General features: G+C 40.3%; 1 protein-coding gene across 1 annotated transcript; it reads right to left on the reverse strand.

The window, feature by feature from the left end:
• Positions 1 to 587: 587 nt before the first annotated feature.
• Positions 588 to 25,794, reverse strand: ehmt1b (euchromatic histone-lysine N-methyltransferase 1b). The gene is given in 28 exon segments (XM_083563950.1): positions 588 to 2,509; positions 3,440 to 3,615; positions 4,641 to 4,719; positions 4,882 to 4,968; positions 5,050 to 5,165; positions 5,294 to 5,371; positions 5,763 to 5,907; positions 7,582 to 7,749; positions 7,945 to 8,099; positions 8,615 to 8,719; positions 8,826 to 8,927; positions 9,069 to 9,191; positions 9,302 to 9,408; positions 9,493 to 9,575; positions 9,663 to 9,857; positions 10,635 to 10,861; positions 10,964 to 11,107; positions 11,388 to 11,533; positions 11,909 to 12,058; positions 12,897 to 13,014; positions 13,313 to 13,384; positions 16,347 to 16,499; positions 16,750 to 16,883; positions 18,762 to 18,927; positions 19,992 to 20,482; positions 20,573 to 20,660; positions 25,613 to 25,666; positions 25,669 to 25,794. Coding segments are annotated over 28 exon segments (3,960 nt in total). The 5' UTR covers positions 25,780 to 25,794; the 3' UTR covers positions 588 to 2,322.
• Positions 25,795 to 27,994: the final 2,200 nt, after the last annotated feature.

Consider the following 27,994-nt stretch of genomic DNA (forward strand, 5'->3'; position numbering starts at 1 on the left):
AAAGCCTTTAGTTCCCTAAAATCAGCTACAAAGTTGCCGTTTTTCGCCACAATCAGGAAGAGAACAGGGAAAACGGATTACAAAGCCTGCAACAATTAGCAAGACTTCCTGCTTTCGCTTGTTGAATGATTTTACAAAACAGTCTGTGCTTGATTATACAGAAAGACCTGGGGTGGGACTACTACTGCACCACCAGAGCACTCGCACAGGGGGTGGAACACTGGTCGGCCTCAGCATCGATGCCGCCGTAGGGCTAATTTACCAAGAGATAATGGCTCTATTTAACATCTAATTTAGTATATTTAAATCACTCCAGTTTGGTTGCACTGCATTTTAAAGATTGGGAAAAAAAACAAATCTATTTCATGCAAATCATTTACTATTAATACAACTAGGGTGTCTTGAACGTTACTTTAACTTTTCTGCCTTTGGCTGTTACAAAATGAAACCAATATGGACTTAATTGAAGTTATAAGTCATGTATAAGTCGTTAGTCAGAAAAGCAAAAAAGCCGCCACCACCATGCTTCACTCTGGGTAAAGACTATTGTTGGAGTAACTTTTAAACCACATAACTTGAAATGAAGATTTTTCTCTTGAAAGGTGCAGAAAGTTCTTTATTTATTTTATGTCAAACAGGAAGTTGGCCATTTTGGTATTTAATAAAAAAAAAAAAAAAAAAAAATTTTAACAAAAAAAGAAATAAAACACACAAGGGTGTTTTTTGCTACGTTTCCTACACAATATGTGACAATTCTGTATACAGCATTTTAAGGCCAACCCAAACCCAAGGTTTCATCCATAATTCTATTGCAAGACAATGATGAATATTGAAAACAGTAAGTGAGAATTTCGTATCCCAATATGGTTTTGCTGTCAAAAGGTTCACAAAGTGCTTGGCCCCACCCATAATCGCTGCTTGCAGCTATAGAGGTCTGTCCAACAAAAAAGATTCTTTTATTAGAAGTAAATTTATTGGAGAAAAAAATATTTACAACCACAACTGTGTCTCTAATGAGAAAAAAATGTAGCATTTTTTTTCTTACCATTTTGCAGTGATTTGGATCAACATGGCAGAATGGGCACAATAATTGTGACTATACTATTAACATAAAAAAAAAACAAAAAAAAAAAACAAAAACAAACATAGCTTCACCATCAACAAGAAATCATTAAATTTAACTAAATGGGTACATGCCAACAATGTCATCTACAGTAAGAAAACCGGAGGTAAATGTATTAAAAAAAAAAATAAAATAAAAAAAACCAGGAAAAAAAAAAATGGTTAATCTTATTTCAGAATGTGTATTCGCACATTGAACTATAAAAAAATAAAAACAAACAAAATCTTTTTGTTCAGCACCATTTGCAGTATTGAATAACCACAAATTCCCTAACCGAAATTCCTATTCGACTACATATGGCCTTAAATGGCAAAAGTTTTGGACATGATCATGAATTAAAGACCATCGCTGTTGAGATGAGTTCGTCCGCTCCTGAAGGGTCATAAAGCGAGACGATCAGTCTTCTCGTGAGCGGTTTACAGTTTCACAGCAATGAAACAGCGCAAGAAGCTTTTTTTTTCCTGATTTAATCAGTAACATGCAGGAGCCAGGAGCTCGAAGTGGGCAGTTTGTCTCTAAGGCTCACGGTCCTTTCAATGGTCGGAGCAGGATTATGAGAAAACGTCCTGTCAGATGGGAATTGATCGACAAACACTGGCAAATAAATAACGTCCAGCACCGATGAGAATTTAACCACACAAACAGATGCTCGTAATATCTGGAAACGTTTAAAAATGAATAAAAAAATTATGTGTTTCTCATACATCCAGATCTTTTCTTTTTATCTGAAAATACAATTACTTGGGGGAAATTAAAAGAAAAAGAAAAATTCTTCACGATACAGTTCTTGCCGAACGAAGAAGTCCTTGAGAAATGAAGGTGTGCGAGTGCATCTCGCGTGTGAAAATCTGTGGCCGAGAAAAAGTATACTTTTGTATTGCGCGTGGACGTTGGAAACATTAAAACATCATCTTCAGCGTTTTCTTTAAAAGGACACCGAGTGATGCATAGTCCTGCAGGGGCTTGAGGTCGTCCTCGGTTTTCTGAGAGCCAACACGTAGTCAGATTCTATCCTCCGCGAACATGAGATATCTGTACATGTGCATAACTCCTCATCTGCAGTCCAACAACAAGTTCAACCAAGAGCGCTGTAGCCAAAAAGGCCGGTGGTCCAGGCAGCCTTTCTGCTAGGATTCCCCTGATTAGGTGTGTGCTCGCTGGTGATGGCTGGAAGATGGAGGAAAAGAGCAGGACGAGGCTCAGGTGGGGCTGGATGGTGTAGTAGAAGAGCTGGTATCTGGGAGGGTGGTGGCCTGCTGTTCTCCTGGCGTGCTGTCCGGCTGACGCTGAGTGATCGCCGCCGCCGAGTGTTTACACCGAGACGAGCCACACTGGCAGCTGAACAGTTTGCCCTTCACGTCCCAGAAATGATCACCGTAATCAAACCTGAAGAAACAAAGTTAGTTTTTTTTATTTATGGTTCAAAAAAAAAATAAAAAAAAATAAAAAAAAATAAACAAAAATTAAAAAAAAGGAAAATGAAAATAGTTTCGGCAAAAATAAATAAATAAATAAATAATTAATTGAAAAAATTAATAAATAAATATTGACACAAACGCAGTTTTACTTTCATCTTTTCTTTTTCGACTTTCTTTTGAAAGCAGTTTTACTTTAGCATTTCATTTTCGTTCACATTTGCCTAAAACCTCAACACAGATTTTGGTGATCATGTAGAAGATCATAGATTTTACACGTGTAACCGGATTAGTTTAATAGTATAGAACATTAGCAAGTTCGGTTGCTGATTCTTTTTTTTGTTTGTTTAAGTTTTATCGTCATGTAAACAACAGGGATATATACATGGCAGACAAAAAAAAAAAAAAACTTTAAACACATTCTGATGACGCTTAATGAAAATCCCCTGTATACATGTTTCTAAAGAGAAAAAAAAAAATTTGTAAAAAATTACAATCCAATCCTCGTGTCACAAGAACCTGACATGAGAGACATAAGGGAGGGTTCAGAACTTGTTATCATTCTAGCAATTCTTCACTTTGCTTTGTATTTATAAGTCTCAGATGTAGATGAGATCATATGATTCGGAAGTTAACACAAAAAAACCCCCCGTGATTTAAACTACAGCCTTCTTTCAGAGCTACTGTTATAGAACATGAATAAAGGAACACCTCCTGACCAATAAGAATTGAGAGCTCAGCATAAGATTTTACATGATGTGTCCCAATTTGCAAATATATATTTAATTCAACCTATCTATATTTACACTTCATTACACTACACCGATGAGAAGCTAACGAGAAGTTAACGACTGCAGATTAACCGCTGCGTTTAAGAAGGGAAGGCAGGGGCACGGCTCACCCTAGCTCGTCTCCGGCAATGATGTTCTTGCTGGCGAAGAACGCGATGTGCGGGAAACGCAGGTCCTGGTGGGAGGTGAACACTCGGCAGGGGAACAGGTTCGGCTCGCAGTGGTGGTTTATGAAGCGGCTGATGTTGCCATAGAAACGGGCGTCTATACAATACATATCGCCAACCTGCGATAAAAACAAGGAAAAGTGGTTCGTGTGTAAATGGAGGATTGGGTTATGTTAAATTTTTCCCTCGACCAAAGCCAGTCGTTTATTTAAGTGTGCAGCAAGATCAGATTGCATTAATGAGTATTGTGGTAATTATATTGGACAGTGAATAAATCTCTTCTTTTCGTGCTAAAAAACAAACGTGTTTGGAGGCCATGACATCATGCCAATCGCTATAATAGTGAATAACAAGCTATGTTTAGGAGCCTGAGAAAAAAAAAAAAAAAAAAACAACGCTCTGAAAACACAGCCACAACAAGAATGGTCAATAAACCCCATAATCAAAGATAGAGGTTGATATTTGATTGCTGAAACTATCGACAGAAATCCATACTGATAGTTTTTCCAGCTTGCGTCTGTTGCTGAAAGTCTGGAGTCATTACCATAGCGGCCTCTAGAGGCGAATGTCTGTGAGACTGCACGGACTATATTTATTTATATTTAATATTTACAATTTATTTATTATATTTATTCATTCATATATTAATAATTTATATAATTTAGCAGATTTCATGACTCAGTACTGTTTTAGAAATTTTTTTTTTTACTATTTTACATGGAGTGTTTGCTTTTTTTTTTTTTTTTTTTTATCCAGTATCCATTTTAAAAAATCGGATGATTATTTGGCTAATCGGCAAGTACGATCCAACCACAACCCACTATCGGTCGACCTCTAATCAAAAGATATCACCTACTTATATCGTAATAATTCCGCAATAATAAATGCATGGAATATTCTATTTAATGCACAGAAAAACATCCAGTGTCCCCATCTGCACCACTCAGAAGGCAGGTCTTGCTCTCAGCCTGAATTAGGTGAGATGTTATGCAACAACGTGTGAAATTTTGCTCAAAGTGCTTGCACTTTTACCCTCTATCCACCCTCAGGGAAAAAAAACAAAAGGAAGTAGACGGAGTGAGAAACCCGGCAGACCAGGAGCACTTCGCCGAGACGAGGCGGATTATTTTTAGTTTGGCGCTACCTTGCTGTCGAGGCTGAACAGGTAGGAATCAATCTCCCTGACATCTGCTTCTGCGTCAGAGATGATTTCCCCGACGTACCTGCACAAAAGGAGGTCATCAGAGTGTGCACAAAACTGTACTCCCCCCCCCCCCACACACACACTTCATCCAGGTATTTTATTTCCTAAAGGGAAAATAATGGCCAGCATCCCAAATTGAGTCAAACAAACAGACAAAGAAAGAGAATTGAGAGCAGCTCACTCGCAGACGAAGGTTCCTTGAGGGATGTCCTGTAACGTCCGAACACCCCAGCCCATTTTTAGAGTCCTGAACAGCTGCAGTCGAATCCTGACCATAATTAAATTAAAAACTTTGTTAGAATGTACTGAGAAATTTCATAGAAGATATTGGACATACTCATGACGCTACCTTAGTCCGTTTTGGACAACCCGGTTCTTGCAGTTTCTCCAGCAGGAACAGGCATGGTTGCACTCGAAAATGAACGGCGGCTCTTCGGAGCAGAACTCTGGCAGCAGACGGCTTTCCTGAGAGCAAACGCGACGTGATCGGTGAGTCATGAGCGGTGCAGTACGACGCGCGTGCACAATTTGGCAGCTATTTCGCTAATTAATAGATGCGTTTTTAAAGACGATACTGAAATGTTGCGTCGCACCTTGTCATACCAGCAGCGCAGGCTGAGCTGACCGCACATGCAGCTGGCCGAGGAGCAGTCGTCTTTACAGACGCAATACTAAAAAAGACAAAACCACTCAATACAATCATTAACAATTTCTATTATCAAAAGCCTAAATTTACCAATGAGTCTAAACCTCCCGGCAGATGCATCCGAGTTTTAGGTTGAAATATCCTGGTACTGAGCGGATGCCATGATGTCAATGATCTTCATAAGATTCACCGATACACCAATATTTTTAACAGCGGGTGTATTAGTGGCTATCAGGTGCTTTTCCCTGTCCACCTCCTCCCGTTATATAACATATAATGGAATCTTCATGGAAAGGTACTGATAATTATCGCCATCCAAAATAAAAACTTTCATCTATACCACTCAGACACACCCAGCAATGTTTTCCTCTGCATTACAACTTTCTCAGTAACGGAGATATTGTAAGCTGCCTTACCTGTAAGTGAGTGATGTTTTTGTCTATGTTCATGGGGGAGGTGACGCAGCTATCGGGCACGTATTTGTAGTCATTTGGGCAGGGCTCACTGTCCACAGCGTTCACACAGGGCACAGGTACTTTCTCATAACCTCGAGATATGTCCCTGAATAAAGGCAGAAGAAACGTCAATACAAAACACCACAGTAACCATGCAAGTCAAAGTCATGACAAGTAAGTCAGTAAGAACAGTAATTTAAAAAATAAAAGTCACTAAGTAACCAGTCAGTCTGTAATCTGTCAATAAATAACCAGTCAGTCAGTACATCAGTCAGCGAGTCTGTAAGTAACCATTCAGTCAGTCAATATATGGCCAGTCATTAACCAATCAGTCAGTGAGTCTGTAAGCAACCAGTCAGTCACTAACCAGTCAGTGAAGTAAGCAAAACAGTATGTTAGTACACAATTAAGTAAAAATTCTATAAATAAATATGCAAATCAGTATATATTTAAGCAGGTAACAGTCAGTAAACCAGTAAGAAAAGTAAATCAGGAAGTAATGTCAGTAACAACACATAAAACCCTAAAAAAAAAAAAAGCTAAACAAAACTGGGTTTTTGAAAATGTATTAGAGAAATAAATTGAATGTATTAAGGAATGAATTAAATATGCAAAATAAAGTATGAAGTGTTTCAATAAGACGATGTGTACACAAAAGTCATACATTAAAAAAGTAAAAAAAAAACATTAGATTAAATTACATAAAACAATTAATATTTCTATATTACAGCATATTTAATAATATACACATTGCCAGTCCAAAGAAAAAAAATTCCCACTAATATTTTCACTAAGATCTTGTAATGATGATTGGAGAGTCGGACCCCTGTGCAAAGTCTTCTCCAGCGCATCCCAAAGATTGTCAGAAGTCTGGACTCTGTGGGGGCCAATCTATGTGTGAAAATGATGTCTCATGCTCCCTGAATCCTCTTTTACAATTTGAGCTCCATAAATCCTGCCATTTTCATCTTGGAATATACCCGTGCCATCAGAGAAGAAAAAAAAATCCATTGATGGAATAACCTGGTCAGTCAGAATATTCAGGAAGTCAGCAGACCTCATTCTTTGGGCACAAACCAAAACCTGACCAGCTGCAGCAACCCCCAGATCATAGTGCTGCCCCCACAGGGAACGGAAAGAAGAGATGTGGATGAACTGATGCACCCATCACTCTGGTACAGGGTAAATCTGGACTTATCAGACCACATGACCTTCTTCCATTGTTTCCTAGTCCAATCTTTATGCTCCCTAACAAACTGAAGCCTTAATTTCCTGATTAGCCTCACTGATAAGTGGTTTTCTTAAGGCTACACAGCTGTTTGGTCCCAATCCCTTGAGTTCCCTTCGCATTGTGTGTGAGGAAATGCGGTTCATCTCACTAATAAACATAGCAGAGTTCTTCGGTTGTTTTTCACTATTTGATTTCATCAAATGTTTCAGCGATCGGCGATCACGATCCTTCAAGATCTTTTCATCCACATTTCTTCTTTGAAGATGATGGTTCCCCACTATCCTTCCGGTTTTTAATAATGCGTTGGACTTATGCCTTAAGCAATAATGCCTTTGCCTGATGATGCAATGGGCGGCTCTTACCTGTTTGATTAGTTAAATCCAGGTTGTGACTTTTTTTTGGACATGCAGTGTATAATTAAAATAAATTAAATGAAGGTTATCTATTAATGGCATTCCAAAGAGGGGGGTGGGGGGATCATTTCAAATGGCTGTATGCATTCACTTTATTTTGCATTTGAAGACTCTGTATTTATTGAAACTGGACTACCTGTTGAGGAGCTTCTCTCCAGAGGTGCGTCCCTCACTGCTTGCCTCCTTCTGTCTTTTGTTGGCGTGCAGAGCGCTCCACACCTTCGAGTTTTGGCTGCAGCATTCTAGTGGCGAGTCTCCTTCCCTGTTCTTGAGGTTTACGTCCGCCCCCCGTAACAGAAACAGCCTGTAGTTGGCATAAGGTTGAGAAGCTTACTGCTGACATCAATCTGAAAATTCTAATTTCAAACTTCTGAATGCATCAAAATATCACTTTGGCACAAATAAAATAAGGTTATATTTCATTCGGAAATGTGAGCATTTACATAATGCATTCCAATGGAATGAACAGTAATTGGCTGTGGGATCAGATTGCACTCACGTGACACAATCCAATCGGTTTTCTCGCGATGCGATGTGCAAAGGTGAGTCTCCGTGCACGTTAACGGTGTTAAGATCACACTTGGCATTCAGAAGGACATCAGCTATCTCTACACAGCCAGAGAACGCTGCCCAGTGCAAACAGATATTCTCCTCCTACCAAAAGAAAACATCACGCTGTCCTTGTGTTCCCATTTTAACAGGTACCTCATAACCACAGGTCAAGTGTATTAAAAACTTTATTACAAAGTGTTTTTGTTTTTAATAAACAGTAATGAAAGCATTAAAATATGCTAAATGAAATAAATAAGAATATCTTCATACAGCAGAGTAAAAACAGAGCACATGGTGTCAGTGATTCGCCTCTAGAGGCCGCTGTCGTAATTGCTGCGATCTGGAACCAGGAAAAACTCTCTGTATGAATTTTTACTGATAGCCTCGTTGCGATTAACGACAAAACCACTTAAATCGGTTGACCCCCTGCTCATAATGTTTTAAAAGGCTGAAAATAAATGCGATTATTTTCAATAGAGATCTATTAAACTGGTGTTAGGGGCGCTGTACATTTTAAAAAAGAGCCACTGAGAAATTAAATGTTCAAAATTGGAACCATAATATTATCCTAACTTATTTTGAAATTTTTTTCTCCAGATTTGGGGACACACACTGACCTTATCTCTGATGTTGGGATCGGCACTTTTAGATAACAGCAGCTTGACCAGTTCGACGTGTTTGTACTCCGTCGCCCAAATCATTGCTGTCCAGCCCCCGTCATCCTGCAGACAAGAGCAGAGCTGTAGGACTGCTAGATCCACAGCTACACCTAAAGACTACAACCTGATCACATGACTATGATGGGAAATGCACAACCATTATCCTCACCTGACCGTTGATGTCGATAATGCCTGTAAACAGCAAGTGTTTTACGATATTAAAATGGCCGGCTTTAGCAGCAAGGTGGAGACACGTGGACCCTTCCGCATCCTAAAAACAGATTGAAAAAAAGAGTTTTAGTTTTTTTTTTTTCCCCCCCCAATGTGTGCAGACACATGAAGATCAGTGATCAAGGCATGTAGCTAAGAGGCAAACAGACACAATATTGACTGCATGGTGTAGCTTTAAAACCTTGTTGGAAACGATGGCTCCAGCTCTTAGCAGGTAGCGGACTGTATCCAGCTGATTGTTTTCACAGGCCTCCATCAAAGGAGTCCGTTGGTCCTCATCACATATGTCCAGGTTTGCGCCGGCCTGACGGACAAACATACAACTTTTAAATGTGAAAATAAAACCCTAAATAGTTAGGGTTAATTCATGCACTTAAGATTAATCCCCTATACATGATGTGCACAAATGCTGACCTGGATCAACATATGGCAGACCTCCTGGTGTCCAGCCTCAGCTGCTACATGGAGAGGCGTACGTTTGCTCTGGCTGTCCATCTTGAAGTTTGGGTCAATTCCCTCCACTGGGGGGAAAAACAGACAAACATCTGTATCTGTATCTAATGGTGATCAGGATGAAGATTATATGGCTGAGCAAGGCATCTTACCAAGCATCATTAAGACTTTCTGCAGCTCCCCCTGCTTAGCAGAGATATAAAGCTGTTTTGGGTGAAAGCGAAGCTTCTTTGGCCTGAAAATATATTATAATTTATCAATCAAAATATGTCAATCCTGAATATGTGCTTAATTATGAAATGTTTTTTCTTAGTTTTCTTACTTCTCTGCATCCAGTGCCAATAAAATGGTTTCCAGAGTCTCCTTAGGAGGTGCTACCAGGGGTCCAGCCACTGTTTCTGCACCCACTTGATCTGGCCTGCTGGCTTCCTCTGCAAGTGATCCATTTTCAGTCTCAGAAGGTCTGGATAAAGTACTGTCTGCTCTCCCTTCGCCTGATAATGAAAGACGAGGCGCCCTAAAACCAAACACATGTTGGGCATCATTTTTCAGTCAAGTTGTGCATCAATGTTTAATAGGTCACAAAGACACAAAAAAATTCCTACCAATTGATAAAAGCTTCAGTAATGCTGGTTTACTAAAATGCCAATCGCCTTCAAATTAATGGGCTTTTTCCAGAGCACATTTATCATTTCAAAAAAGCCACCAAGTGGATTTTTCTGCATCCATCAAATGGATTTACCTCTAACTGAAATCAAATACTCAGGAGGGCGATGTGGATGAGATACCATACATTGATCAGGCATAACATGACATTATAACATTATGAGCGGTGAAGTGAATAGCACCGTCTCTTCATCATGGCACCAGTTAGTGAGTGGGATATATTTATTAGGCAGCAAGTGAACATTTTGTCCTCAAAGTTGACGTGTTAGAAGCAGGAAAAATAACATGGGTCAAATTGTGATGTCTAGACGACTGGGTCGGAGCATTTCCAAAACTGCAGCTCATGTGGGGAGTTCCTAGTCTGCAGTGGTCAGTATCTATCAAAACGCTCTAAGGAAGGAACAGTGGTGAACCGGCGACAGGGTCGTGGGAGGCCGAGGCTCATTAAACCATGTAGGAAAGCTGGCGCGTGTGGTCTGATCCAACAGACGAGCTCAACAGGTCAGGACTGTTTTTACAGCAAAAGGGGGGCCATCACAATATTCAGCAGGTGGTCATAACGTTATGCCTGATCGGTGTAAACCACTACCACCTGATTGATGATTAAAGTGCACGTATATACCCATACCCTCCTGTGGTGGTGTCAGCCTTGCCCTCTGAAGTGGGTACGGTGCCGGGGCTCTGGCTCCGGGGCACTGTAGACGTGGTGTCTGCTTTGGCAATGGTGACTTCTTTAGCCTTGCTGACTTCCTCGCCGCAGTGTGGACAGAAGCTCTGACCTTTCAGTACTGACGCGCAGTGCCGATGAAAGCGGTGAGTGATGTTCACCTCTGGCTGGCACTCCAGAAAGGTTCCCTATAGTGAAATGACAGTGTCCAATTCAGGGAATTTTTCTTAAACAGCAAAAGAAAAACAAACTAACAACCGGCCACGGTTTGAAGCTACAGGCACACTCACCGCCCTACAGAAGAAGCCACAGCCAGGGCAGCACTGATGTTTGATCATTCCTGTGCGGTGCTCCTCACACAGCACCAGCAGCTGCACGGAGTTCGACGGCCTCATCATCTCGTGCTTCAGAACCGCGCTTTGACACCGACTCAGCTAAACAGAAATAAAGATGGCGCGTACTCTGATCACGCAAATCAAAAGCAAAGCCTTTATTCTGTTTATCTGATACAGTCAACTTGCACTACTAAGTTCACATCATAGTGAAGAATGAGGTCCATATCCATTATAACGCAGTGGGGTTGAATTCTGGATTTTGATTGTTCAGGAAGTGTCGATTGATTTTCTATGAGAAACACCACGTATAATCATGGACATGAATTCACTTATGTAGTACACATCAGTGTCCAATATGCCTTGCGCTGCATGTTCTCACCTGTCCATCCACACTCTCGGTTGCCATGCACTTCCTGTCAGCTAGAGTGAGGATCTCGCGGCTCTTGGGGGTCTCGATGCGGCAGCTGCAAAGCGGAAGCTCCTGCACCATGTCGATCGCTGAACTCTGTGTGGTGCTAGAGGCTTCTGTAGGTAGAAATTAGTCCAAATGATTAAATAGCCATTGTGAGCATTTTATTAGCACAATACTAATCTGAATTTGCAATATCTTTTATTTTCCTTATTATTTTATTATCTGATGGCAAAAAAAGTATGGTGTATTGGGTTTAAAAATTTATTTTATAAAAAACCATAAAAATCAATGGGTTTTATCTGTCACCACCAGGGGGCACCCTTCCCTCTTTGTACTAAGAGTGCTCTAGCAATTAAGTCATCAGCAGCATTCAAGCAATTAAAAAAAAATCGTATCTATGTGCGAATTGCTACGAAAACTTCGATCAACTTGGAATGTCTTTAGCCCCAAGTTCAGTTTATAAATGTACTGACACCGCCAGCTCTCACCCGTGCTTTCAGTGTTCAGCCAGGCATCCTGGGCTTCCAGGTTAAGTGACTCTAATGGAACCTCGGTGTACTCTTTGTCCGGGTCAGCAGTGGCAGGGACAGGGGTAGGAGTCTGGTCTGGAATCTCTAACCGAGTCTGGGCATTCATACCTAAACGTAGAGGATCACACACAGAGAGAACTTAACACCATTTTAAAGCAACTCGGTGGGGAAAAGGGGTCCACACCCAAACCTGGATTTGTTTAGTCTCAGTCATGAACAATCTCTGATTGGAACTAAACCATTCCAGCTGTGGTGCTTTTTGGCTGGCCTAGCATGCATTTCAGTGATCATTGACAAAGTATCTCCCTCTCACAAAAGGATTTATCTCCTTACAACCTGGAACACAAGTATCACGTTACCTTTGGCCTTTTGGTTACTCCTCTGAATAATCCGACCTGTTGTTTGACTTTGTGAAACAGCATTCTCAAGACGAGCTCACGCTTGTGCCGTGTCTTTGCCTTAATCATAATGGAGTCTCGTCAAATTTGAGGTTCCCCAATCGGATGAAACCAAAATTGAACTTCTTGCCCACCAGCTACGTGTGGTGAAAACCCAATATTGATCATTACCCTAAAAACAAGCTTCACACTAAAGCATGGTGATGGTGGCATCACAAGAATTTAACTTGAGCTCTGAATAACCTGGTCACTGACATTTGGTGTACAGCTTCCTCTCAAAACAGTTGCACTTGCACCATTTTCTTTGCGTTTCCAGAGGTTAATTTAATGATGCTCTGCAGCATATTGAAAGTTTGGTATATTTAAATATTCATGCCCTAATTTAATTGTACTTGGTCTTCCTGACGCTATTCGTTTAGATATGTTCTGTAACAAACTCTGAAACAGGCGTATTTAAAATGACATCATGTAGCACTTGAACATAGATGAACTCTATTGATTAGTTATGCTACTTCTGACGCGCGACAATTACTCAAGGGCAAAACTACCTGAAATTTCCATGGACTTTGTCTTCAGCTTCTTTTTACGTTTTCTGGCAGGCCGGAGCCAAGGGCTGTCTGCTTTGGCCTTCTTTTTCATCTTCTTCTTTAAGCTGGACTCAGAACTCTGAGGGGGAAAAAAAATAAAAAATTGTAAACAAATTCGTCCCTAATCTTTAACTAATAGAGTTCATTATAACACTGGATTTTAGTTTAGACCTCTGATGTCCCCTTAAACAACCATGACGAATCATAGACTATGGTTTGTTAGCATACGAAAAGACAAAAAGTGTAGGCCAATTAGTTTAATGAATACAATCATAGGCTCTATACTGACGAGAAATGCTGTAGAGCAGAGAAACTGTTTAAGTAGTTCAAAAGAACAACATTTGGGCTTTAGAGGGAAGGGAGTCCGATGCTCTTACCAAGTCTGACTCATCTTGCTCTTCTTCCCCTTCCTCTTCAGCGGTCTCTTCAGACTCGTGCTCTTCTCCAAGCTAAGCCATGAATAAACAACAAATAAACAGATATGAAAACCCTCACAGTCATCTTCTGACATTTTCATGTGTAAATATAAATATATACACTTTTTTCTAGTGTGTGTGTGTATATATATATATATATATACAGTGAGGAAAATAAGTATTTGAACACCCTGCTATTTTGCAAGTTCTCCCACTTAGAAATCATGGAGGGGTCTGAAATTGTCATCGTAGGTGCATGTCCACTGTTAGAGACATAATCTAAAAAAAAAAAAATCCAGAAATCACAATATATGATTTTTAAACTATTTGTTTGTATGATACAGCTGCAAATAAGTATTTGAACACCTGAGAAAGTCAATGTTAATATTTGGTACAGTAGCATTTGTTTGAGGTCAAACGTTTCCTGTAGTTTTTCACCAGGTTTGCACACACTGCAGGAGGGATTTTGGCCCACTTCTCCACACAGATCTTCTCTAGATCAGTTAGGTTTCTGGCCTGTCGCTGAGAAACACAGAGTTTGAGCTCCCTCCAAAGATTCTCTATTGGGTTTAGGTCTGGAGACTGGCAAGGCCACGCCAGAACCTTGAGATGCTTCTTACAGAGCCACTCCTTGGTTATCCTGGCTGTGTGCTTCGGGTCATTGTCATGTTGGAAGACCCAGCCTCGACCCATCTTCAATGCTCTAACTGAGGGAAGGAGGTTGTTCCCCAAAATCTCGCAATACATGGCCCCGGTCATTCTCTTCTTAATACAGTGCAGTTGCCCTGTCCCATGTGCAGAAAAACACCCCCAAAGCATGATGCTACCACCCCCATGCTTCACAGTAGGGATGGTGTTCTTGGGATGGTACTCATCATTCTTCTTCCTCCAAACACGTTTAGTGAAATTATGACCCAAAAGTTCTATTTTGGTCGCATCTGACCACATGACTTTCTCCCATGACTCCTCTGGATCATCCAAATGGTCATTGGCAAACTTAAGACGTGCCTGGACATATGGTGGTTTAAGCAGGGGAACCTTCCGTGCCATGCATGATTTCAAACCATGACGTCTTAGTGTATTACCAACAGTAACCTTGGAAACGGTGGTCCCAGCTCTTTTCAGGTCATTGACCAGCTCCTACCGTGTAGTTCTGGGTTGATTTCTCACCTTCCTTAGGATCATTGAGACCCAACGAGGTGAGATCTTGCATGGAGCCCCAGTCCGAGGGAGATTGACAGTCATGTTTAGCTTCTTCCATTTTCTAATGATTGCTCCAACAGTGGACTTTTTTTCACCAAGCTGCTTGGCAATTTCCCCGTAGCCCTTTCCAGCCTTGTGGAGGTGTACAATTTTGTCTCTAGTGTCTTTGGACAGCTCTTTGGTCTTGGCCATGTTAGTAGTTGGATTCTTACTGATTTTATGGGGTGGACAGGTGTTTTTATGCAGCTAACGACCTCAAACAGGTGCATCTAATTTAGGATAATAAATATAGTGACGGTGGACATTTTAAAGGCAGACTAACAGGTCTTTGAGGGTCAGAATTCTAGCTGATAGACAGGTGTTCAAATACTTATTTGCAGCTGTATCATACAAATAAATAGTTTAAAAATCATATATTGTGATTTCTGGATTTTTTTTTTTAGATTATGTCTCTCACAGTGGACATGCACCCACGATGACAATTTCAGACCCCTCCATGATTTCTAAGTGGGAGAACTTGCAAAATAGCAGGGTGTTCAAATACTTATTTTCCTCACTGTATATATATATATATATATATATATATATATATATATATATATATATATATATATATATATATATATATATATATATATATATTTCTATCCTTAACCTTTTTATACTTTCTAGTCAAATTTAATTTTAATATACTTTTACACTTTATTTTATTTATAATTACGTTACTTTACTCTTTATTTTTTATCTTTATATTGTATTTCTCTGTCATATGTTGTACTCTGTATGAATAACTGGCAAAATTATAATTTTTTAGAATTACCGTATTTTCTGGACTATAAGCTGCTACTTTTTTCCCGCGGCTTAAACAATGAAGCGGCTAATTTATGGATTTTTCCTGGGTTTTTCCTGGTTTCACAAGCTTCAAGACAGAAAACTGAGCCCCATAACATTAGACCAATGAAATTGCCGAACGGGTTCTGGTGAACCAATGAAACTCTTTATATTAAATCAGATGCGCTCCCACTGAATCGGGCCGCACCACATCATAAATATGGATGATGTTCCTCTGAAGTTTGACCTGCCGCTCACTCGGACTGTCTACAGGAAAAGCAAATCATTCAACACGCTGAAAACAACCGGGCATGAAAAACGCACTTCACCCGTGTTCTGAGCTGCACGGCATCGGGAGAAAAGCTTCACCGATAGTGATTTTTAAACGCACGACGATGCCAAAAGATAAACTCCCGAGAGAAATAGTTGTGAAAGGAAGGAGTAAGACTGTGAACAATGACTTTCTTGGTAGGCTACTGTTTAGATACAAGCCGTGTAACAGACACTGTCTTTCATTAAAGCCTGTGTAGACATATCAGTGTAGACGGCGTATTTATGTTCAAAATAAAAATGTTTGTCAAATTCAGTGGGTACGGCTTATATTTGGGTGCGCTTAATAGTCCGGACTTTAAGAGTTTAAGTTTTAAGGGCAACTTTAAACTAGTGTTGGTTAAACTGGCTGCTTTATACCACATGATCTTCACAGGAACAGAGAAAAATAGACTTAAAAGAAAAAAAAACACATTTCTTTGTCATTTTATTGCTCTTTTTGCCTGAGAAGCTTTGATATCTTTATAAAAGTTTAAACCTTAAACTTTTAAGATTGTATTTTTATAAGAAGGAAAACCAGCAGCTAATTAGCCAGCCGCTATTTTTTTTCCCTCTCACAAATCTGGTAATAAATTCTACATTTCTGTAAAATGTGGAGGAAAAAAAATATTAAATAAAAACCAGTCCACACCTGAGGGATTGAAGCCAATCTGCTGTCCTCCTGACATGCTTCAGTCATTTCTTTTCCAGCCATCTCTTCTTCATCTTCAGAATCATCATCAGACTCCGATTCGTCAGACTCGTTCTCCGCTCGATCCCCGTTCACCTGTATGGCCTCTTTTGGCTGATGCAAAGCAACAAAAGAGACCTGTTAAACTTACCAGCAAGTCCATGACAACTCAGAAACATCCACTGTCTATATTGTAAGTAGCAATAAATCAACAAGCTAAAACGCAAAGCAGACGCCGAGACCGCACTCAACCTCCACATGCCACACTCAACGTTCCTGGCAGATCCCGCTGATGAAACATTGCATAAAAATAATCAAAGCATCAGGATGCACCAAGTGGAGCTGGTGTGTCTGGAATGCTGACCTGCAGAGTGGGTGGAGACTGGGGCACACGCTGGAACATCTCCAGCACAGTGCGCTGCTTTAGCACTTTGGTCTTCTTCTTGGGAACAAGGCTGTAAGTTCCCATCTTTCGCTTCTTCTTCCTCAACACAGACGCTATTGAGTAAACAAAACTCTAGGGTCAAATACCAACACATCACCAAATGTAACTAAATCTAAATAAACCAGTTGGGTGTGTGTTTTTCATTTTTTTTTTTTAAACATTTTAAAACATTTAGAATTACATACAGAACAGTTTTTCCAGTTTAATTTATTCAATAATTAGTACTGGCAGCCTTATTAAAATAATATAATAAATAAATAATATATATTTGCTTAAATTGTTGAGAGATTTTGAGGAGATTTTTCCTCAGAAACAATAACATTTTACTGTACATTATCGCTTTATCATTTATCTATGAAGAAAAAATAAAAGAAATTGTTCAACAAAAGACGACAGCTACACGCTGGTAATGGACAAAATCAAACTAATTCTATTATCCATAATTAGGACTATTTTAAAAGTTTGCTCAAAAAGAAAAAGAAATAAAATTAAATACACCTTCTCATTGAGATTAATAAAGAACACAAAATTTTCACTACATGTACAGTAAGTATCTGTAAAGGTCTGTTAAATTGCAAAAGGAATCCCCTATTCACAGCTGCTTTCCAGTCATTCCCTCGATCTTGATTAGCGCCAAGTTTTAGCTAAAGAGAAGCAACCCCATAGCATGATGCTGCCACCACCATGCTTCACCAATGGTATGATGTTCTTTGAGAATTGTAGAATTCTACCATAGGCTCCTCAAAAAATAATATATTTTGACAAATTTTTGTCAAAATATAGGCAGATTGGATGTTTTTTCTCATCAGAACAAGCTTTGGCCACCCTACCTCATAGCAGGGGTGTAACGGGACACAAAATTCACGGTTTGGTACGTACCTATGTTTGTAAGTCACTGTAAATTTTGGTACGCTTAATTGGGAAGAAATGCAAACCAAACTTGCTTGTTTTTTTATTAACGCAGTTTATTATTAACATTTGAACTTTTTTTTTTCCTGCTCTTGGTAATATCACAGAGAACCTCATTCATCAACTGTTGATGATGGCCTTCCAAATGAGCGCCAATAACATCCAGTCTTGATGGTCTACTATGTTTTATATCTTCTGTTTAAAAGCTTATGACAGCAAGAACCTGTTCATGTTCTGTGACGGGCTTAGTGTACCATGGAATTAGCAGATAGATAAAAATAAAATAATAATAATAATAATAATTCACTTTTTTGGGGGGTTAATCAAAATCCCTTTAAATCTAGTCAATTCAACCCATCAACGTATCACATAACATCTATCAACCCGGGAAGGTTGGGGTTAACACCTGCTTTCTGAGGTGAATCCAACCTTTGCATCTTAATTAACTACTGCTGTTTATGCAGTCTTACAAGGCAGGGCAACACAATCGCAGGAATGCTGTATGCACTCACAGATGTCAGCCACTGTTAGTGACAGGGGACAGAGAAAGTATGCCATCCCTCCCCCATGAGAGCTCGGCCAATTTCACTCTCTTGCACTCCCAGGCATAGACAACTGTAGCATTGTCGGATCGAGGCTGACAGTCTCTAGAAGAGATGGGGTGGACATTTGTCCAGAATAATTTCATTATGAAACATTGTTGTGTTGATTGCGATATTAAGGCGTAAAAAGATGAAATGGTTCATCTCATTGTACTTTAAATGAGTTGTAATTGTATAACAGTCTACATACCCGAACTTACAATTATAAAGGAGATATAAATAGTCTGTATAGATCTGTAACAGGAAGGAGACTCCTTGCTGTTATTCTAGCTAAACCTTCAGTAAATATTAATGGTGATCGTACTGGTGATGGTGGTCTTTTGAAACCTGAACCATCTTAGACAGATTTTTGTGTTTCCTGCATCACCAAATGATTATTACATCTTATTCGGGTTAGCTTTCAGGACCGCAGTATCTAACCTGTGTGTGGCTTGGCTGGGGTGGCGATTGGTGCTGGTGTGGCATCGGTTTGCTTCTGAGGTAGCTGGTTCTGAGTGGGAGGAGCCTGCACAGAAGCTTGAGCTTCTGATCTGTCCACGGTCTCACCTTTCACCACGCTTGGCTCTTTTATTTCCCTGTTTAAAACCTGCAGGGAGAAATCGCATCAGTTTAACTCTGGATTTACATCACCGTTAAATTAGATCGCTGTAAAATAACTAGCGGAAATTCTGTCATGATCCTCGAAACCTGGGCATGGTGTTACTACTGGTGTTTCTTTTGCACTATCCACAGATTTATTAGTAGCTTGTTCAATCTTCTAAAGCTAACTAGGTATAACAATGTGCGAGACTACGTGCCAGCTTCATTGGGAGATTAGCATCATGCTAAACGTTCTGGTTATGAGCGATGCCCAAATTCTGGTACTTCCTGCAAAGTTTGAGTTTTCTTTGTAAACTCTGTATAAATATTGTATGAGAGGTTGAATATGGGAGGATAGGATGAAACCATGATTCTTCTTCCGATCTTAGGTCAAACATTAAATGGGAACTAATGACAGCTAGGAACAAATGTGATTAAAGGACTGAAAACAATGGAGCCTCCGATATCTAATTTCAATAGAATTGAGAAAATTAAAATGCTACTTGTCATGCTGTTACTTTGTCACGTGCCACTGAAATCGAACAATTAAAAAACTCGTTTGTTCACAATACTACTGACTCCACCAAGAATGGCTTGTTTCTTTCTCTCTCTCTCTCTCTCTCTCTCTCTCTCTCTCTCTCTCTCTCTCTCATATACACACATATACATATATACAGTAATCCCTTGTTTATAGGGGTGGTTTTCGTTCCAAAACCGCCTGCAATAAACGGAAAAACGCAATAAAAAAAGGACGTTTTAGCTGTAAATCGTCCTCCCGCACACTTTAAACCCACAGAAAAGATTTTCAAGAATATAGCAAGATGAATTATGTAAATTGGTAGAAATACAGTACACTATCACATTTATAGTGAGTACATGTACTGTACAGTATACAGTTCTGCAGTAGCGTCGCCTATGCGGAGTTTCTCTGCTTGTTTATTGGTTGAAGTGTCCCATGACGTCAAAAAAAGAGGCACGTCACCGCATACTTTACTTTTATTGGCTAAATCTGTGGACGCATGTTTGTTTTTGTTTTTTTTTCAAATATTGTTTCAATATACCAAAAATTACCTTTAGTGCGTGATTCGATGCTGGCCTGGACATGGTCTTGCGTGCTCTGTGTACTGTGACACGTGGAGTCGTGTTAGCAGCAGTGCCATTTTTAGTCTCGTTTTCCACGGGCCCCTCTGCCAGACTGGGCCCTGTGCTTGTGTTAGTCCTTAAAGCTTCCTGGCCCAGGGTTTGGGATGTAGCTGAAAGTGAGAGTGTTTTAGTTGCGTACCCTACGGCCGAAGATCCCTTAGGGGACCAGTTAGTCCTGTGTTGGGTAGCCGGTGAGTTGTCCTGGGCCTTACTGAGAATATATCCATTACTGCCCACTGTGGAGCCGTGAGGAGGATCAGTATCCGAAAGTCCATTCTCCATGGCATGTGACGGGGTGGATGACTTCTGGACATCAAGGTCCTGCTGAGTTTTGTCAAGTTCTGTGCTCTTTAAAGTCCCATTCAGCTCTTCTGCTGTTTTGGATGGTTCCACTTGCTTCACTAAGGGCTCCTCGAGCCCTAAAACAAAAGACAATGATATATTCACGATGATAAATAAAACCAATCAATAATTATAACAGTTAAAGAAATAAACAACAGGCAAATTACCTTCTTCTGCTTCATTGTGAGAGTCTTTCATACTGTCAGTCTTCATTGGTTCACTCTTCCTTGGGATCTCTTTGACCAAATAAGCAGGCTATAAAAAAAATTAAATAAATAAATATCTAATTAAAATAAAAATGGCACAAGACTGACTGAATTACCATTAAAACAGGTCTACAGTATCTGCAATGTTTTGGAGGCTTACATGGTATCAAATTTAGCTGTTTTGCAGCAACCATGACCATTCGCGATTTCAAAGCAAAAGGGCTCAAAATCTAATTTTTCATCCAATATACAGTAGAAACCAAAACCAACTGTCTGATTAGCTCATCGTATACATTTCCAGCGCGGGTTATTTTTTCAGTCTGCGTGAGGAAAAACATGGAGTCACTTGCTCATCCTTAGGGAATGCGTCTCAACAACACACCACCACAACAGGGGCTTAGATTGGCTGGCAAACACTCCATTAGAATAGTAAAGCCTTTTGTAGCTAGGTTATTACGAAATATACTGAGTGCAAATGACCACGAGAGGTACAACCCCGAGAGAATTTATCAAGAACATCAGTCCCAATTCCATGTAAACGGAAAAAATAAAAAACAGGAAAGAGACATGTTGCCGATGGGAGATTAACTTGGTTGCTTTGTGTTTTCTTCTGAAACATGCGAGGACATAAAGTGAAGATGCGTTTCTAAAACCTGATCCTCAAAGCAAAGCCATTAGCGTCGTTCAGCTTTCCCTCGCTTTCATCGTACCTTGCTCATACACACTCCCTATTTTTTTTTCCCAGTTACCCCTGTTGTATTGAATAATTGCATTTGGCTTCTGGCCCATTTACTGTAGAGAGTCCCAGCTGCTTAGCCAACCCTGCACTGAGGAAGTGCCTCGTCTCCAGAGCTGGTTTGGTTCCTGCCCAAAGCACTGAATGCACAAAATGACAAAACCTGCCCTACTACAACAAATAGCTTCTTTTTTTTTCCCCTCCCCATAAGCAACATGCAGGACCTTTGACCAGAAAATCTGATCTTTTCTTTTAAATGTGCTGTGAACTGAAAATCTTTGAAAATAAAAAAAAAGGAAAGAAAAAAAAAAACCAATCCAACAGCACTGAACCTCTTGATGCCTCAGTGTGAATATCTCTAAACAATGAGAAACACGTAGAGCAAATGGCATCAATATACCAGTGAACAAAGAGCACTAATGTCCTGCTGGGATGCAGTGATGCTGAACTCTGCCGTTCATGAACAACTTAAAAAAAAAAAAAAAAAAATACAAAAAACGAGAAGAGATCTAACGCACAAGAAGCAAAGCAATCTGGTGTGTCATGGCTCAGAAATGATTATGCCCTAGCCGGTCTGCTTAACACAGAGCAGGGCTTGTTCCCTGTAGGGTGGCAGTCAAAATGGCACGAACATATCTATACTCTCAGAGTTCATTGATTGATCCAGGACCATTCAGCAGAGAAGGAATGAATGGACTCTGCAGGAGAGAGAAAAGAGGTCAACATTAAGACAACATTAAGAGGATCAACAATGAGCGAAAAAAAATTCAAAGAAAACCTGATCAACACTAAGCAAATGCTAAACCTGCTGTCTTTTGAGAAGGACAGAAGCAGGCGAGTAGCTCCATCTACTGAGGCAACTGCAAAGCAACTAGAGTTATACAGACACTCACAGCATACACTCACTCACTTGCCAGCCTTCAACATCTACTGTAGTGATTTTTCATCAGCCATGCTCAAAGGAAAGAGGTCAGAAGGTGCAGTAATTACAGCAAAATCCAGGCTCTTCCCCTGGCTGCCCCTCCCCCAGTCATGCCTTTGCTCCCCAGAACCTCTTCATCTGATTGGCAGCCACGCTGGCTGCCTTCCACAGGACACAGAAAATGGCTGCCTTTCGTTGGAGCTGCACTCTCAACAAAGGTCGGTCCTTCTTTCTCTTTCCCTCTCTCACCACAAGGGGAGCCACTTCATAATAAGAGTCCCCCAACACCTAAGCAACCCTGAGAGGTCCGGGCCCATCAAAACCAGAAACGACAAGCCGAGAAGCTTGAAGTGAATTGTTAGGGCTGTCTGAGCGAAGGGTCCAGAAGATCTCTCTTTCTCTCAGCAAAATCTAGCCTCCAGTGTGGCCTGCCATGTGGCTTCCAAGTCTTTCCTGCTTAATCAGGGGTTGCGAACATGGATATCTCAGTTTCGCTTTGAAGCAAGATATGCGTTCGTCAAAGGCCTGCTGAATTAGCTCCTATCCTGTATAAAAAATTATAATAAATACAAAAAAACATTAACAAAAGTGCTGAAACTCGATCATTGAAAGCATCTGATGCCCCACAGCTGGTTTTGGTACTTTCATTTAGTAGTACTCATTTTCTAAACATCTGAATTTGTCTAGCAACCTTAATCAAATTTCCATTCCATGGGAAGACACATATCTTTACATATTCCATTCAATAATATGATCGGTAAAAAAATAAGTCTAGCTAATTGCCTGCCTGTTTATCCAGTCTGATCTCACATTTTGGTCCAATATATCCTCTGGGGGAAGAAGAATATTTCTTCATATCGACAGTCCAGAAAGCATTCTTTGGACCGAAAATTTAACCAAAGCTAAATACGGACTGAATCTTTAATTTAAAACAAGAAACTATAGAGTCAGAAGAATGAGGCTTGTCCAGATTTCTGGGGAGAAGATCAAGAACGGCTTACACGAGGAGTCCTACAAATGGCTGATCCTGGGTGAATCCATCATCATAATCATTATCATTTTATTGCCATTTTTGGAAAATCTCTCAAAATGCTGAATGACATTAAATCTAGGGGACTTTGCAAACCCCAGGTTGCATACTGAGGTGCAACACAAACACAATCTTAACAATTTCATTGCATTTTTTAGACCATCCAAACATGGACCCTCAGAAGGGCAAAGCATTGAACCAGCCACAATAAATGCTGTTGAGTTGCATAAACTGCAGGTTTGTTTCATTCAATCACAGGCATAGAGGAGCGACAAAAGAACTCAAAAAGTCTCAGCACCACCATATAACATACACTTGCAATACAACAAGCTGCAAGTGCAAACAAAGCAATGTATCATACTTTGGCATTTCTGATGCGCTCAAACCAGACCTTATAGCCATTTTTTTACAGTCACATCAAAAAACCTCCATCTCATCTCGGTTTCAAAGAGAAGACCCCGAATCCAAAACACTGACACATTTGCATGCATTACCTTGTGTAGCTCCAAAATGACTCATTTCAAAGCATTAGATTTCATAAAGTAAAAGAGAAAAAGCCTGCTCCCTTATCTGAAATACATTGCCTAGAAATAGAGGTGTTCTTCTTCCCAAGCTCTCCCCCTACAGGCAGAAGAGAGAACATTTCCCATAGAGAAACGAGAGAAAGAAGGAAGGGCCTCTGCTCCCAACCGCCATTTCGTTACCAGATTGTTTACTGCTACAACAGGACACGGTGATATTTTTTTTCAGTGGCCCAAAGAACATGTAGGAAGGATTTGTGCAAATGGAGAACCAACCATCAAATTCTGACTCCCCTTTGTTTCAGTAGTGTTTTCGTAAAAGGAAAAGAAAAAAAAAAGCCATATAATTTATAGCTATACAAATTTAACCTACATGAACTCCACATGAGGGAATACTTGGATTCCTCCAAACTCGAAGTGAATTTGTTGTGCTGCTGCTCCAAAAATAAATAGCATCAAATAAACAGCTCAGGTTTCACATGCTGGGGCAACACAGGCCTCATTCTTATTATGTTTTTAAGGTATTATAGTCTAATAAACCAAAACATTTTGTCCAATTCCGGCTCTGGAATATTTATCCATTTCTTATTTATTGCAAATATCGGCTCTTTCTTATATCGAATTAGCACAACAGGGAAGGAAATACAAGCGGGGATACAAACAGACCATATGCCTGGTAATTGACCACAAACACTTGCCATCTAAAGGATGAAGGAAAGAAAAAAAATATTCCTATAATACAGATATCGAAAACATCCTTCGACGTTCAAAACCTCCCAAAAAACGTTTCCTATAGATCACCACAATAATGATAATCACAATAATAGTAACATAACGCTTGCAACAAAAGACATCTGTAGTACTGATGCAAAAAAAACAAAACAAAAAAACAAAGAAAAGCTTCACGACGGTCCATGATGCCTGGGAACACTGCATTCTTTACTCATTTCAATGGTTCCTCCAACAAAAGGCAGAACACTGAGCAGACTGATCAGGATGGTTATAAGATCTTGCACCGCAGCAACAGCAGAAACAAAGCCCCTATTTGCTCTTCTGTTTGCAAGCAGTTAAAAAAAAACAATTAAATAACTCAAAAATAAAAATACCACCAGTAAACAGCATTTCTTTTCTATTCAGAATAGCTTTGACCTCTCAAGCTGAACAGGCCCAAACCTGCATGCATCAATTCTTTCTCCTGCAAACAGCATGGCATATCTGCAGCCAATGCTCTCCTCTTATCCAGCATTCTTGTGGTAGTCATGAGTCAGAGAGGGGATAAAACAGGAACGCAGGAAATCAAAGTAGAACGTTCTCGAGCACCGAATGAAACGTGGCATGTGTTTTAAACTTAGAGGTGGTCTTCTTCCAAGACTTCAGAGATGAGACCGTTCGTCTTCTCTGCCTCCCATTTAACACAGGAGCAGATTCAAAACCTAATTAAGCGCTCGTTAAACCAGTCTGTGGTAATCCACTGGGTTTTCCCTTTTCTAAGTTCCCAAGCCGCCAACGTTTAAGCCTGACTACCAGAATTAAAGACTTTTAGCCTCAAAGGGTAAGGAGACCTAGTGGTCCCTACTTCAATCCATAGAGCAGACCAGTGCATGCCTCGATCTGAACGCTGTCACAAGAGAACTCTCCCTCTAGCAAGCACTCTCACTTTTCTGTACATGAATGGAGGGATAAAAGGCAGATGGTGCAAAAAAGCTAAAACCAACAAATACTCAGAGCCAGCAAAGATGGAGACTTGAGGTCTTGTTCCTTTGCTAAAAGTCCTCTTCCAGCAGCATCATACCTGCTTTCTACCGAGGGCCTCCATTAGGCTGAACGAGAGCTTCGAACAGATTGTTCCTGTTTTTTTTCCCCACCTCCTCCTGTATGCAGGCATTCACCCAGCTTGCTGGTCATGTGACCAAGCAGCTCCCTCTGTTGGCCAGCTTTGTTAAGGCCCCAACCGAGCATGCTCAGTCAGTTCGAATTTTTAATGTTTATTTAATTCTTCTTAAAGGAGGTCACCAACGAATGCAAGCCATTTCGTGTTGCTGGCAAAAAATTATATATATAGCAGACGCACGAGCAGGAAAAAGGAACGTGACGTCCAACGGCAGCGAGCAGATCCTTGATCTCATCTGGTCTTCCCACAGGTCTGTCTCCACTGAGCCTGAGGAGGGCAGGGCTGTCACAAGAGACTGGAGCTCAAGGCCAAAACCGAGAACAATCCGTGAAAACATAAGAGTTACTTCTGAACTGAATAACCTGACTAATCCAAAACCTCGGCTTCTACACACCCGACGTGAATCATTCCGTATTTCTGGACCAGCATTAACCGAATGTAACTCTCGGCCTGTTTCCACCTCACGGATATTAACCTGAATAGAGATGTGTCGATAAATAAATAAATGAATATATATGTATATATATATATATATATATATATATATATATATATATATATATATATATATATATATATATATATATATACATATATATATACATATATATATACATATATATTACATTCAAGACGAAATCACTAGTAGTTCCTGTTTTTTCCAATGGGTTCAGTATGTTCTTCTAATCCTGCTTATACTACAATAAACAAAAAAATCCCCATCAAAACATTAAAAACATACAGGCCATGATCATTCTAGATGATTAACAGTCTACCAATTGCTGAGTTTTTCATTACAACACTTCCCTAGATGACTAAGCTCACCAATGGAGCATGCTTAGGAGCCTCGCAACCACCCTCCCCCCTCCCCCCCTTCAAACGATTAGCCATTTTGAATTCGTGTCAGCTTGCCAGGCAAAGCGGCACTCTGAATCAGAGCCACTAGTCTTCGTGAGGTGTTTCGTTACGTGCAGTGCGAGAGCTCCCCGCTTCACGCTCGTCTAAAGAGAAAAGCCCAATCTTCAGCCTACCAGTTCCACGCGCAAATCCTTCTGCTCGACTGGCTCAACGGCAAGACACGGACACACAGCCACAAAGGGATACAGCAGGGGAGAGCAATTGAGAGAGAGAACGCGCGGGAAGAAGAGAAACGGCGCTCTTCTACACTTCAATAAGCCTTTTTCCAATAAAGGAACCAGGACAAAAAGTAGCCATGTACAACATACGAGACCAAAACTTACGAAAAATGAAAACAGGCCTGTCCATACGTGCAAAAGTCAGCCCTATCAGTCTAATCTACAACTGTAAGCTTCAAATGAACTGAATATTCAATCCTACGCTTAAAGTAGGGATAATAATCTACCATAATCTCTTTGGCAGGATTTCCAACCAGTTCTCACTCGTGTTAAGGGAAAAAACAGCATCTAGCTTTAGTGCTTTAGTCATCTGTCCAAGTCTTGAGGCATGATTTAAACAAAACTATATTAAAAAAAAAATGGCGCAAACCTCTTTCCAATCCACACCTCCATTAGGTGCGGAGGGAAAACAAGCACCAAGAAAATGCCTCCCTTCTCTTCCTCATAGTTGCAGAAAATATGCAGCCATGCTGGTTAAGATCAGAACGTGTTGTCTCACATCTGACTCTTGCTGACGCAAGAAACCATTACGAAAACCCCTTTTCCCTTTTGAAGCAGGGTCACAGGAAGTGCAAGAAAATATCTGGTAGAGCCTGCAAACAGCCTCTGTCCAACAACTGCAAGAGGAGGAAAGGCCTTCTGATCAGATCCTGTACCCATGCACACATCAACTGAATCGGTCATCTGCAATCAAACAGAAAAGCCACAATCACAATGAAAATGCATTTCAAAAACACAAAGAGAGAAAGAGGGGAAAAAAAAGCAAACCCAGGATAGACCCTTGGCCGATATCTTTTTTTTTTTTTTTTTTTTTTTTGGGATCAAATAAATGATCAGCCATACATATATATATATATATATATATATATATATCTGGCAATGGCTTTCCCAAAAGAGAGAGGCAGCAAAACAGAGAAGCTAATAATCCTGCTGTTTTTATGTTGAGCCCTCCAGCAACATGGCAGTACCTGGCATAGCCTGTGGGTCTCCATTGATGGGGGAAGAGGAGGAAGAGGGCGAGAGTAAAGCTCCACTGACTAAAGTCTAGCTCCCCGCACAAGCACCGTCCCTTCTCAGGTCACATGATCAACTCTCTGTAGAAAGCATTGACATGGCGCTCTCTGGGCATGCTCAGTTGGAGCTTTGC

This window comes from Silurus aristotelis (genome assembly GCF_946808225.1).
Source record: "Silurus aristotelis genome assembly, chromosome: 16".
Classification (NCBI taxonomy): Eukaryota; Metazoa; Chordata; class Actinopteri; order Siluriformes; family Siluridae; genus Silurus; species Silurus aristotelis.